The sequence below is a fragment of the Lepisma saccharinum genome, chromosome 10 (assembly GCF_977018435.1).
Source record: "Lepisma saccharinum chromosome 10, izLepSacc3.1, whole genome shotgun sequence".
Lineage (NCBI taxonomy): Eukaryota > Metazoa > Arthropoda > Insecta > Zygentoma > Lepismatidae > Lepisma > Lepisma saccharinum.
Window position 1 is genome coordinate 87925797 of NC_139238.1, and position 15312 is coordinate 87941108.

General features: G+C 39.5%; 1 protein-coding gene across 1 annotated transcript in view; it reads right to left on the reverse strand.

The window, feature by feature from the left end:
- Positions 1-14535, reverse strand: part of LOC145994177 (ATP-binding cassette sub-family C member 4-like) — a 73497-nt gene extending 58962 nt beyond the window's left edge. Inside the window, exons 1-2 of the mRNA XM_083130274.1 lie at positions 14477-14535; positions 12772-12885 (exon numbers count right to left, since the gene is read on the reverse strand). Of these exons, the coding sequence (XP_082986400.1) occupies positions 12772-12885; positions 14477-14535 (173 nt within the window). The remainder of the gene's footprint in view (positions 1-12771; positions 12886-14476) is intronic.
- Positions 14536-15312: the final 777 nt, after the last annotated feature.

Sequence of the window (15312 nt, forward strand, 5' to 3'; positions counted from 1 at the left end):
GCTGTAATTGCACTGTCTCTCTTGTACACATGCGTTGTAACCACCTCTCTCATCTTCCAACTCTAAATGTCATGTTTTCTTTGTTGCTGAATTTTACTTATGTTCATGTTGAATTAAGTTGCACTTTTGTTTATACTCTTAAGAATAGCATTGAATAATTTATATCCAGTTTGTGGAAATTATTTATAATGAATCCACATCAGAGTTTGCAGTCAGTGATGATTTTGATCCCAATAGAAAGTTTTTAGGTTATTTTCCTGAATTAATTCTACACTGCCTATTGAAAATATGTTTTCAGTAACTTTTTTACAATGTTATATATATATATTACTTTCAAAAAACTGTTACAGAAAGAAAATCATAAATGTGAGAAAATTTACACAAAATGTAACATACACATGGACGTCTGAAAGGGGGGGCAAGGGGGGCCGTGCCCCCCCCCCTGGAAATTGAGTCAACCAAAAATTATATATTTCAGACATATAATTTCATTTCAGCCACAATAATATGTGTTAATTATTGCACGAACATGATAAATTCAAATTTAAGCAATGTTTTTTAAAGGAACAAGACTATTATTGGGGAGAATGTGCCTTGTGTGCCCCCTGGAAAAAATCCTGTGGACGTCCATGAACATACATAATATATATCTAGGAAGGAAACAAAGGTAAATAATAACACATTTAACAACCAGTGGCGAAGCGTGGTTTCACTGGAAGGGTAGTCACAAGCATGTGAGTTCATGTTGTTATGGGTACGAGTTTTTTAAAATATAAAAAAATATAACCTTTTTAAAGTTATTTTTGAAATTGTAACAACATATTATTGCATCTATCAACGTACCTGAATAATAACTCTTGATGTGTGCTAACTCGTAAATCGTATTTCTTCATTTTATTGTAAATTGATGCTTTAGATGTCATTCGAGTGGCAGTCCTCAATGTTCCGATGCGCCTTCTTTCTTCCTATGCCCGGTAATAGGTTTTCATGCTTGTTTTTGTAGAATTCCAGAGTAATACAAGTCATTATTCCCCTTGCTCACTTCACGCTAACAACAATGAAAGCCGCCCCCCGTGGCGCAGTGGTTAGCACATCGCGCTACGACGCCAGGTGCCCTGGGTTCGAATCTCGTCCTGGGCATGGATATATCTGAGTGTCCATTCGTCAATTTGATCATATGAACACACTTCTCCGTCTTCGCAAATTAGCCAAAAGTGGCATAAAAAGCGAAGGAAATTAAAGGAAATCAATCAAAGAACAATAAAAAAATAAATGAACGAAATGAAAAGAAAAACAAGATAAAATATAACAATAAAACAACAACGCAACAGGAGTAAATCGAGAACCTAACCAAAACGCAGAACACTGAACAAAACATTTCTTTCGCCCTCGGAAAAAGTTGTCTTTCCTTTCTACCCTCACCTTCCCTTTCCCCTCGTTGGACACCCCGCGCAGGACAAGAAACAGATGTGAAGCCCAGCTTGTACCGTGTGTCCAGCGTTGCCAACCTCCAAACAGGAAAAGTGTGCTGATTGAACTCTTAAATTTTGCTAAATGCAACTAAATTGTGCTCGGATGCAGTGGCGAAGCGTCCTATGAGGCCAGGAGGCCGGGCCTACCCACGCCATTGCTCTTTTAAAGGTGTATTTACTTATTTCGTCAAAACACATGTAATGCAATGGAAAAGTTTGGAATCTTCATTTATGATAATTACAAAAAAATTCTAACCCTGTCCAGTATACGAACTTTCCACGGAGTGAGGCACATTTGCTGGGGCCTCTTCTCTTCACATTCCGTCCTACGGTCTTATTTGCGGGAAGTCTAATCTTACGAGTAATGTACGTATGCTTATAACGTGCTCCTGAGGCCGGCCTCGCGGTGTTGCCCACTAGGACGAACAGAATATCAGCAACACTGCATTTCCGCCAGGGTTGGAAATTTGTGGTGTACCAGCATTTTTTATAAACATTAGCCTGTGTTCGTGCAGAGAGACTTCTATTTCATTGTACATTCTCCATATTTTGTACGAAACTTAGGTTTTCCTTCCTTTCATCGACAAGTGTAAGTGAAATTGAAAATTACGGAGTACTGCAGTTCTGACTTCGTTTTCTGGTCAGAGTGCTCATGGTCTTGTCGATTCACCCAACACCGTAGTGTAAACAGAAAGTCTAAAGAACTTATATTTGTAAAGTAAGTCTTCAAACCAAATTACGTAAATTAAAATGATAGTTACGCCTTATATTTACAAAGTAGTTTTACTTTCACTGGAAATAGAATAATTTACTTTTATCGTGAACGGGGATTTCCCCGCTCGTTCCCTCTCCGTGAAAACTTGCCTCCTGCTGAGGACGCTACAAGGGAGCGTGGCTCGGAGCGCGAGGTTCGCGATGGTAGAGCTTTGTTTGTGATTTGTGTCTTGTGCAGCGATAAAATTTATGCAAGAAGTGCCGGACTGAAATGCAAGAACAATCGAGTTCTTAATTAAGTGAAGATGTAATCATCGGTAAGGTAGGACCCACTTTTGGTCTTTCACGTTTCCTTCTTATAACAATCATTTCTAAAATGTTTTCAACTATATTTTCCTTTGCAAGTAGCAGTGGCAAGTGACAGCAAAATATTAAAAAAAAAAATATTAAAAGTTGTTGAAACGTTATTTAATGCGTTAACACTGTCGTCGAATAGATATTACAAGCAGACATTTTTTTATGCAGCCGACACAAGCGAAGAGGTAGGCAGTTTTGTTTACCCTGAAGGGATAACAAGAGAAGAGGGCGGGGAATTAGAGTACAATGCAAGGGAAGACTTTTTTTGGGGGTTTAGGACAAAGAGTGTTATGGGGTTATTGGACGGGCCATGTCTGTTTCAGGTCTGGCGGAACAGGCCAGTGTTGTCACATTGGATTGGCAGAAAAGAGCTACATTGCGCCTAAAAATTGGGATTCTATTCTCTCAAGCAACTACATTTATTACAACCTGTTTATATGTTACATAGTAACCTGTCGTGTTGCCGGGTCCCAAACAAGGATCCTATGTTCTATTATCACGTAAAGGTGTCTACTAACACAAGGGGTAGAACAAACTAGGATGCGAAGTATACACACTGAATGAGAGAGGTCACCTTTACTTATGTTTTTTCTTGAAAGCCCCGTAGTCGTCATCCTAACACGTTACGAAGTCAGGTGACCTAATTGTGGTCATGTCAATGTTTCCTGATAATCTTTAATTCATTCTCCATACATTCACATCGTCACGATTAGCATAGAGCAGAACAAATGAGACGAAAATCTTCAAAATTTAGATTTTGTTTACTTGCACATACAGGTGTCAGAAATTCATTTATCTAGAACGCCAAGACTGGAATTAACTACAACCATTCCTTTAGTTAGACAACAGATAATAATAGTGTTTTCCTCGGTGCGAGGAAGTCTTGCTAAAAAAAAGTAAGTTGGCAGCAATAGAACATACTAAACTGACAGTCGCTGAAAGTGCGGAATTCTGTCGTCTGCTCACGGCACAAACGTCAGACTGACCCGAAAATTGCAAAATAAATAAATACATTTAGAAAAAAGTGATGGAAGAATTGACAACAGGGCTCGAGCACTATTCGTTGGATTTTCGCGATGTCTCATGATTGGTAGTTCTTTCTGGAGGTGTGTGCATAAATCAGGGGTTGAAAAAATACAAACAAATAAAAAAACAGAAGTGAACAAAAATTTAGATCGATGACATCTGGTGCGTGGGAGGAGAACGTCTAAGACATAATTATCATACTGATGGCCGGTAACAACACTGTTGAAAACGTCACGCCACTGGCAAGTAAAGAAGCGGTCTGGAGAGACATTGAACCACTCTCCATGACATAGCTCCCCCCCCTCCCTTTCTTTTTACAGATTTAAGCAACATGGAAATTATCGCACTTCTGTGCCTACCCTGCTAGGAACTCTACGCTTCGCCAATGCTCGGATGACTTAGGTCTTAAATGCATCTACTTTGGGGGCGATTGTGATGCGAACATGCGTTGTTGATTAGTTACACAATATTGGTAATTTCCCCCTTTAAATTAATTGCAATGGTTTAACCAATATAATTCGTTCAATCGCTTGAAAAAGTTTGAAAAAATTCGACGACTACAAAAGGCAGCGGCTTGTTTTATCTGTGATCCCTACTTTCTAGCAATTTCCTTCAATAAAATGTTCCTCGTGAGCTAAGTAAGGAAAGATAAAGAAGAGATGAAAAGAAGACTGTGGACCAGATGTAGCTGGATCGGCTTGCTACCTTTTGTTTGAAACAAATAAGATCTGATAATAATCAGATCAAATGATCAAATAAAATCATTTTCAATTTATTTTTTTCAAAATATAATCCTCTGAATTCATTGAGTGATTGATTGATTCAGTTTATTTTACTTCGCGTTTTGTGCCTCTTGGCTAATTTGCGAAGATGGAGATGAGTGATGAAATGATGAAATTGATGAATGGACATTCACAAACAACCAAGCCCGACCGGGATTCGAACCCGGGACCCTTGGCGTCGCAGGGCGATGTGCTAACCTCTCGGCCACAGGGTCGGGCTCCTCTGAATTCAATTTATCTGTCTCCCAGGGATGCGATATTTTACCATTATCCCAAACACAGGGTGCTAGGTGCCAACAAAGTTCAAATTGTACTACGTTTAGCACAATTACGCTAGGGTTGGCATCACTGTGTGAAGGCGGGCTCACTGTGTCCATTTTGGGCGAACGCGCCCCTGAAATTATGCTTTCCTGCATGAATCACATAGAATGTTATGGGACCAGCTGAGACCCGCGGAGAAGGGAACATTCGGACCGAAGGAACATGCTGCACTTTGCACATGCCTCTTGAAAACAACTTATCATTGGTGCATGTAGAGTTTCACGCCCATTCCGGTGCAGAAAGTTTCATTTTATTGGTTCCGTTGCAAGTGACATGCTCAAGGCATAGATACGAGTAAAACTGGTGCAGGATCTCGAACGAAGCACCTACCGGGGCTCGAATTAAAGCCAAAGCGTGGTGGCAAAAGGCAACCGCGAAGTTACTGCATCTGATATTTACGTCAAGCAGGGCTTGCGTGGTGTGTGCAAAGAAACTCACGCTTGCTTTAGGAAATAAGGATACTAATGAATCAATGCAATATAAAAGAGTATATACAGTAAAATATACATTATTATTGACTCATGCATTCCCTGAAAAAAATGCAATGTTTTCTCTCACATTTCTTCCCGCAATGAATATAAATGTATAATCTATTTAATTAAGCAGGTGCATGCAGATTTAAAAATATTGATAAGATGATTCAATTGAATTGAATTGAATTGTTGTTTTTTAAGTCCATTTTGTGCACAGAAAGGCTAATTGGGACTGGACCTACAGTTTATAGTGGGTTCCGAACCACTATGTTCCTCCACCGGGTATCGAACCCGGGACCCCTTGATTAAAAGGTAACGACTCTACGACTGCGCCATCGGGGAGGCCCTAGTCCTCTTACGGAGATAATTCGTTCAGAGCAATAGAAATGCCCTATCAAAACAATTGTGGAATATTATTTTCAATGTGGATATTCTTCGGAAAATATGTTTCTAACAACAGTTTACCTAAATAGAAGAGAGAGAGAGGGAAAGCACACAATTTTCTGTTCAGTGCAAACCTTTGGGATTGCTTTTTCCTACCGCACCAAAAACACAATACGTATAACCCAAATACAACCCAAACCTTCAATGGCGAAATTGTGAGTCAATCACTCAACTGGAATAAAAAGTAAGTATTTAAATCTAGGAGGCCAGAAGATAGTTATTGCGCTACCATGTGCCAAAAAAAAAATCCACTTTGCCCGCGAGAATTGTCATGCCTGAGTGACATGTAGTTTACGTTAATTGTGAGAGTTGCTTCAATTCCATTGCCTGCCAAGAATAATGATAGCGCTGAAAGTATAAAATACGGAAATGTGCATGTTTGGCGAGCTATGAGAAAAGTAGATCCTTGTGTTTTCTTTTCGAAATTTACTCATTTTATGTCAAGTTTTACATATAGCCAATGGCGACAGAGGATGGATGATGCTTCAGGGAAATTGATGAAGATTGAAGAAACAACGAAAAGGCTAGGACCCAAGAACCCTGGCTACGCAGCGTGTTATGATATTTAAGTATATCACGGATTGCTGCTAAATCCTTTCCTAGATATTTGTAATGAATGAACCCCCGCCCCCGCTACGAGAAAAAGAAAGATTACAAGATGTGAAACATTCACAATGTAATTGCATTGCCTTACATCGCTCTTGGCTGTATTCCAAATGTAGTAAAAGTAGTAGTTTTTTTTGTTTGTTTTTTTGCCAAGGTATAAGTGTATTTGAGCGCAAGGGCTACCTATTTCATCATTTATAAAGAGTTAACTTCATCGTTCCACTAGCACCAGGCACAAATGCATCAATTTCTATTTCGGTTATTTTACATCACTCTTCTGCCTCTTGAGTTAATCGCGATAATACGGATGGAATATCAATTTATAAAATTGTGACGGGACAAACTCAGTGATACATTCATGCCTGACCAGAGTTCGAATCTGGAACATATGACCTCGCTTCGCTAAAAAGGCTGGCAGAAATGTATCGGAAAAGTATAGGAGCACCAAGAACCGGTTTCACCCAGCACAGACGATGAAATCATTTACAGCGACTCGCTGTGGCAGTGTTGCTCTTCACCCCCTCCCCCAGGGGGTGCTATTCCGGCTTCCCGCGCTACGGCGGCACGTGAAGGTCTTCTGCTAGAGTGACGTCAAAAAGGGGATCCCTCAGCTGCGGGCCGCTTAATAACATGTAAAATCATACAAGTTTATCGCCTCATAGAGGCGAATATAACTCTTGGGAAGCAATGTTTATAACATGTAGTTCTTCTTCACTGCTTTCCCGTACCTTCTCAAGTTAACTGAGGATGGCAAACGAACACATTCATGCTGAATTCAGCAAAAAGGGAATCAATGTCTTTGGTTCTTTAACACTATTTGACTACACTTCTACACGCAGCAATAAAGTTGGTTGGTTGGTTGATTTGGTGTTTTAAGTCCACTTTATGCACAGTAAGGCTAATCGGGACTGGACCTACATGTTAAAGTAGAATCCGAACCACCATGTGCCTTCACCGGGTATCGACCCCGGGACCCCTTGATTACGAGACACAGCAATGAAGTTAAATGATTATTAGATGAGAGTCTCATCTTGAGACGAGCACAATAGAGAACACCCGAAAAATCGTAAAGTGAAACAATTTGAAATGCCTGTGTGTGCTGGAGGGGGGTGGGAGTAGTGTCTCGTGCGCATATTTTCATGCAAATAGTTTACTAACTTAATTAATTATAGCGTGGACATAACTGCAACAAGATTGAACGGAAAGGATTAAGTAAGTCCCTCTACATGTATATAACGGGTCTCCATGACAGCATAACGCTTTAGGAAGCCAGAGGCCCCAGTTTGAACCATAGTAAGGCATATAGCAATGTTTGTCTCATTCTCCACTCATTAGTTCATCATTCATCCTCATAGTAACGATCAACCCAATAGAAATTCGTCTTTAAATGAACGACACATACATGCATATTGATTTGTTATTATTTCGTTTTTCTGCTACTTCTGGCTAATCGTGAAGATGAGGCGGATGAAGGGACAATCATAAACATGTAAGGACAACACAATACGAGCCCCACCAAGGATTATAATGGCCACGAGTCCAGACGCCAGAGCCTCGCTAGTCACTAGTATGTAAAATGCAGTGGTATGAGTCCTGTCGAGTTGCATCCACGGGAAGCTCCAAAATTTCGGTGTTGTGTGCGTGTGAGTAAAACTATTATTATTATAAGGTTACAGTTACGCAATAATAAACGTCTAAGCCGTATGAATGCAAATATTGCCATCAGTTTCAATAATACGAATGTCTATAACAGTATCCTTCTTATTTAACTTTTATTTAACACGTAGTTTTTTTGTTTTTTTTTTATACGGAAGAAACATGCATCAAATTATGTCAATATATTGTACATATATTCAGGTAGTGTTGTATTTTAAAAATTTCCAGCAGTAGAATTTCAGCAACTTCTTTGCAGGGGCGACTTATTGTTGACAAGAATTAATTGAAGTTACTGCTGCATAACATAATAAGTACGAGTATATTGCAAAATCATAGACAAAATGCAGTGGGTGGAGGATGTCTATGCAATTTATCCTAGTGGGGGAATTTTCTTTAAGAGGATTTTCTTAACTAGAGAGATAGCATTCCAAAACCTTTCCCTCTTTGAGCACTGCTGCCTCTCCTGTGAAAAAATATTGCGGTCGTCCTTGTCAAATTGCGTCATTACGAGGCAAATATTTTTTTCTTATTTTTGGGTTGCTTTCCTGTAACTTTTACCTAATTGGAAGGCGAGGATGAGTAACGAAAAGATGAAATTGATGGACACCCGCAAAGGGACCACAATGTCCAGGCGGGACTCGAGCCTTAAACCTTCGCTGGGTAGCGAGATCGTTACTGAACCAATTAACGTTCTCATCTATTTCTATTTTGAGGGCCTCCCGGATGGCGTAGTGGTGGCGTCATCACCTTATAATCGAGGGATCCCGTGTTCGGTACCCGGTGGAGGCACGTAGTGGTTCGGATCCCACTTTAAACTGTAGGTACAATTAGCCTCAATGTACACAAACTGGACTTAAAACGCCAATTCAATCAATCTGTTTTATTATTTCACGTCGCTTTTTGACATATAGAGCAAACTAGGGCAATGAAATGAAAATGAAAGATGAAATAGATAAGACACACAATGATACACACCCATGCCTCAACCAAGGTTCGCTTCTGAGTTAATAGAGCGTTACGCTAGCGATTCCTCCAGGTAAGGGATATACGATAGACGATTTGACGTACACCGAGGGGGTTCATACCTGCAGTTGGGAACATTCAAATGGAAAGTAATTTCTTCCAGTTTCCGAAAGCGACATGGCTTTCATTGTTCGGCATAAGCCAACTTCGAGGCACAGATTTCTCCCAGATGTCAGAAATATCTGCAGGTCCAGTAGTAGCGATCAGGTATTCGTTTACAGAAGTGCTTGTGCTGTTTGTCTTGAATATTAAAGCGAGTAATTTTAGGTCGTATTACGTTTATTCGGTGTCTGTACCATGAATAAGCGTGCCAAAGGTAAACATTCTTGTGCTGTTGCAGAGTGTACCAATTGGGGCTTTAAGGAATCTGGCACCACATCTATTTCTATTTTGAGGGCCTCCCCGATGGCGTAGTGGTGGCGTCATCGCCTTATAATCGAGGTATTCCGGTTCGGTACCCGGTGGAGGCACGTAGTGGTTCGGATATGGAAAAAGTTATTCAATTTGAGATTGTGTTTGCATCCTTCCATGGGTCAACTGTTTCCAAGCAACATAAAGTTATGGACACTCTAAAGACAGTACTTCAGTAAAAATTTCCTGAAGTTAACGAAAAGATTATTTTCCTGTATGTCAGAACAAGAACTTTTATTAGAATTCTTTGAATAAACTAATGAAACTCAAGTCCATGGAAGCAAGTGCAGCGAGAAAAAGACGACAGTGGGTAGCATCGTCTTCAAAATCATAATACTCCAGGAAGGGTAAGTTGTAATGAATTTTTTATTCTTACTGATATTTAATCGCGGCGATGAGTGTTGATCACATAAAATTGATGAAAGGGCAGGCACAAAGAACATCAATGCCCTCGACGTGTCTCCAAGTCGGGAACTTCAGTGATGTGATTCAAAGTCGAACACGCGGTTGACCAGATTCGCCATCGAGCTGGCACGAGTTTTCTTGAATTTATTAAGGGATTACGCTTTCCCACGACATTGCATTTTATCCATTTATTATTTATTTATTAAGTTCTAAAAAACATATTTTGATGTTACGGTTTTTTAAACACAAATCAGTTTAGGTAGAATATTTCTTCAATTTTACCATAGTGTAAACTTTAATGTAAGCGAAAACATGTGTGCATCACTAGTTAAAGATTTTCACATCTACAAAAAAAAAAAATATATATCCAAAACCCATTTCCACCTCACTCAAGGATTATGTTAATTCAATTCAAATTGTACGCGGGTTCAGTGCCATGAATCTAACCTTTACTGAACAGAATGAGATTGTTTCATAGAATGTATCGCCGAAAATCAATTTCGCTGATATCCCGTTGTCGTTGTTCTATTTTCATTAGATACGAGCTCCAATTACCATTTTAATCCTTCGTTTTAAAAGTTATTCAAACACAAAAATAGTTATTGGGGGTCATTTTAAAGTTGTTTTTTTACTTCATTACTGGTGTTATAATTCATTACTGTCTTCATTTGATTTGTTTATTTTCTAAGAATTTCGGCGGGCTGCAGCCCCTTACGCCCCCCTGCGTACGCCAGTGCTTGCCACACTCATCTAGCCTACGCTCCCATCAAATTTATCATTTCATCATTCATTTTTATTGTTGCGGTTACCCTAAATACGTAGAAAAGCGACGTCATATAACAACAGCGACATCCTATGTATACTAAAAATTATAATGAACAAATTATTAATAACAAACATCTGTGAAAATTTGAAGGTATGAAGGATAATAAGTATTGGTGTGGTAGCGAAATATTTAATACGTAAAATTGTATTTATTTACCCATACGCAACTTCAGAGTTCAATGTAGGGGCGATATAAGAGGATAGTCGTGATTACTTTTTGTTTGATTTGTATAACGCCATTTATTGTAATTGCGTGCTGTAAAGTTCTTCATATTATTGCCTAGGTCTTATTCCTTGCGTTTTGCTTATTATTCTGCCTCAAATGGTTAATAGAACCAAGATATGGACAATTAAAAATGAAAATATTTCCCGTAAGCTTCCATTGCTACGCGAGCCCCGCCCCTTGACAGATCCCCTTGGTCACGTCAGAGCTCGTTGCGGCTTCTGGCCAATGGGAGAGCTCCGTGTCTCGGAATGCTCTTCCTAAAATACTTCTATATTCCTTGCCCTCCCCCTCGCTCGCAGATAGCCTAGCCTTCTCAGCACCCCACCTGCTGATGGAAGAGTGGAACCACAAGCAAAACAACCTGCGCAGACCCACGACTCCTGTTCACCGTACTCCCGCGAGGAGGGGCGGGGGAGAGTGGACCATGCTTCCTTATGGTCCGAGCTGAAGGGAAGAAGGGAAATCTGCGCGGGGACTTTTCGTCCCAAGGATTTTTTCCCTTGTGGTCGATCTATACTTTTCGTTTCAGGCATATTCCGTCTGGAAGGTTTCTGGCACCCCTCAGCCCCCCCCCCCTTCCCATCATGGTTAATAAATGAGACCCTTGCACTTTCAAAACCCTTATCCCAAGAAAAAGCTGGCATCAATTTTACACCACCATACAATAAGATTTACACGGGAAACATTTCCTAACATATTTTCTTGATTCGAACTAAGGGCAAATTAAATAGTCAAAGGAATTATACACAAGAGAATTAAATTACTGAAAATATGGAAAAGCACGATACCGAAATCTGTAATGAGTGCGAAGGGAAAATCGAGAAAAGGAATAAAAAAAGTATAAAAGTATTCGAATAACCAGATTAACAGAGAAAGTTATCACGGCTCGAACAATGCAAATTAAAAAAAAACGGGAAAAGAACTAATACGAATTGAAATATACGACAATCGGAAGTAGGCTGAAGGAAGCAAATTTTAATAAACGTGGAAAGAAAACATAATGAAAGGAGCGCTGGTTCAATTCGCGACGGAAGCTCATATTTGTTGTTCGAATCCCACTCTACACTGTATGTCCAGATGCATTTACATTTAAAACAAACTTCGTAGAACTTCTTCCAAATCAGATGTCGCCAAAAATTTAAAAACAAAAGGAATAACTGAAGGAAAAATGCCGAAAGCGTTATTGCAAAATGAAAAAAAAAAAATCTTCACATATTCGTTCGGAAGTGGTAAAAGAATAATAAAAAACTCAAGCACAAAAGTTAATAACACTTGATATTATTACAAGAGACATTCTCAAAATAAACTTGTTGTCCTTTGAAATCAAATCAAGAGGAAAGCAAGATCTCCACCCATTCGCGTGAATCTGTAGCTATTCAAGAGTTGGAAACACTACGCTTCTCGCGAGCTGCTCTTCCTGGCGAAACTAGATGATATAAAATTACGGGTTGCATAACCGTAAGGGGGGGCGTTTCATTCGATTTTGTGTGTACGCCACTGATTGGAACAACAGAGCACAACTGTCCTTTACAATGACTGCTCCATATGCCACGCGCATGACCACGAACCGCGCGAGAAAAATTCGTGTCTGATTCTGTAAAGCTATCCGCAAACTTTCTTCTTATACTGAGATGACAACACTTACCGTGCTGTGGATCTCTGTAGCACGCTAGCAGACGGATTTCGCGAGCTGATTGGCTCAAACCCTACCTCCCCGTAGAACCGAGGAGCATTCGGCCAGATTCGGAACGCCGCGAGGTGGCGAAAACGTGCTATGAAGCCAATAGCACGATATTCGTTGTAGCTTAACAGCGTGCGGAAAATACATAGCGCGGTGCAAATTTTTGAGCCTCTTAACGTGAGAAGTTTCATTTCACTGCAATGTTTTATTAAACTTCTTCAATCTATGAAATGTGTCCCTTTCTTTCTTTTCATTTTAGTAAATTGAGTAACGTGCTATAGCACGGTAGCACGTATTAAGCAGCCGCCACTGATTCACTTATGATGTAAAATTTAAAAGCTTCACCTGCCGTTCTAGTCTGTCTCCCAGCACTTCACAGGAATGGTCCTGCAGCACATCATATATGTCTTCTGTATCTAGTTCTTTCTCCTTGTATGCTTTCTTGCATAATGGTAAAAGCCACCTAGAGTAAAATAGGAGTTGAACTGATTAACAAAAGCATACATTGCAAACTGGTAATTGGGAGTTCTGGCCAGGAAGGACAATCCTGCTCAGAACAAATATAGGTAAATTTATCACATATATATGCTGAAACAAGGGGTATACATTCTAAGCAATCTAGGCTACCTGCAAAACCAGAGGCTATGGTGCTTCAGAAGTTGGCAACCTTATTTAATAGGAGTTGGCAACTTGATTTCTAAGGAGTTGACAGTTTTACGTACTTTCATTGATGCATTCCAAAGGCATGGTAACATGTCGAAGTGGATGTATGCGTTAAACACAGTCAGTCTTTGCACAAATCCCTATCAGTGTTGCAAACTCATTGTTCTCAGCATAGAATTTTCCTTAGGAACAGGGAATTTTGGAGCAAAAAAAAATACACAAAAAGAAGAAAGGGTGGCATGTGCATGTGGCAAGGAACTTCCCCTCTGGGCCAAGAATATCACTGTTGGAATGAATACTTGTAGACAAGTAGAAAAAGATCTCTTCAAACTTCAAGGGTAGATGTCTTATCATGAGGTAGAGACATTTTTGTTTTGAAGTTCTGGAGAGACTTTGGCTGCAGCCAAGGGCGTATTTAAGGGGGGGATGAACGTGTCCAACCCCCCCCCCCCTTAGGGTTCAACAAAATTACCAGATTACCTATTCTATCCTCTTGTTCATAAAAAAAATCTTCCGACTTATTTATTTCTCCTAAATTCGAGACGTATAGTACGGGATACGGATGGGAAGAAATTACGAAATTCTACACACCAGTTGGGACTGCAGACCAAATGTCTGCAATTTTCTGATAGGTTCAGACAGACCCGTATCCAAGGGGGGGCCAAGGAGGCCATGGGCCCCCCTTCGAGCCATGAAACATTTCAATTTGAACGTATAAAAACCTACAAAAATTACCTTGATGGTTTTTCAAATTATGCATGAATTTCGATTTTGTCCTTGCACAAATAAATAGGTTGTTTCTGGACAGAGGCAGGCTATAGAAGTCTGCAGTCTGCAATATTTGGCTATTTTTGTTCTATAACCATTGATGCAAGGCTATCAGACGTTCCGATTTAGTCGGGACAGTCCATTCCTTTTAATCCATGTCCCGAACTTTTCACTTCGGCTCAGTCACAAATGTTTGCATGTAATTAGAATAGAGGGGAATTTTCTATAATCTTTACATTATGGAAGAAGGTTCCTCAATGACTGCAATACAAAACCAACCATATAAGAGGCATTTAGCTCTTTACCCACACCACAAGGTCTGTGATCCCTTTTCGTCACCACTGCACAGAAGGATAAAAAAACTTTTTCTCCGATATTATTATGTAAATAGGAGAATCCACTTCACAGCAGAATCGTTGCTAGATTTTTGGGGCAAAAAAGTGCCTGAAGTACTTTTAACATATATTTTATTTGTCTAAAACGCTTAAAAAATTAAGTACATTTTTATTTTCGAAAATTCTGTCAATCGGAATTTGTTTTACTGCGACTTTTCTTCTTTTCTACTTGTAATTGTCTTGAACATAAATACACAGTGGTGTGACCGTTCAACAGACAACTCTCACAGTGTGCAGAAGACATCAAGGCCAAAAAATCCGATGCTACGAGCCGTTGATAATGCCATTTTCTATCCCACATGTATGCATCCCCATTTAATAGCTTCTTGGTTGCCACTGGCATTTATTTTTACTGTCGAATAAGATTCTAAAAGCGAAAATACACCATAGAAACAATATTATGCCAGCAGACACACTGCCAGGGTGAAGTTACTTAGCCGTTCCTTCAGATAATTTATTTACAGGGTTCGCACAGACTCCAAAGTCCTGGACAACTGGAGGAGTCACGAAAACAAGGCTAGAACTGAGGTAATTGCAAAAAAATTATTTTTTTTTTTAAAAAAAAAAGCTTTCAAAACCTGGAAAAGTCAGGGAATTAAAAGATTTTGTTTGGCAGAATTCGTAACCAGAAACACGTTGAGTTTTATCTTCCCAACAATCTTCCTTTTTGGGTAATATTGCTTATAAAAAGGTTCTTTCATTTAGTTTCAAAAATGTTCAACAAACGTGATTCATTTGATTATCTTACAAAGTTGAAGTGTAACTCTTATTTTTAGCATGTTAAATCATTACACAGTTATGTAAAATACCTGGAAAAGTCAGGGACTTTGCAAAATGGGTGTGAACCCTCATCTATCAACCCCACACACATATGTTGCTTTTCGTAGGCTATTTGAATTGTTTGCATTATGCACACATGTAGTCTATCCCTATCATACAATTTTTTTTCGCTCTCTGACAGAAACAAATGTTAGTGGCAACTGCAAATATTTGTCACGTGGAGCCCAAAATTTCTGGATCCGGCGGTTTCTAACATTACTGCTAAGAAGTTACATGATTTATTA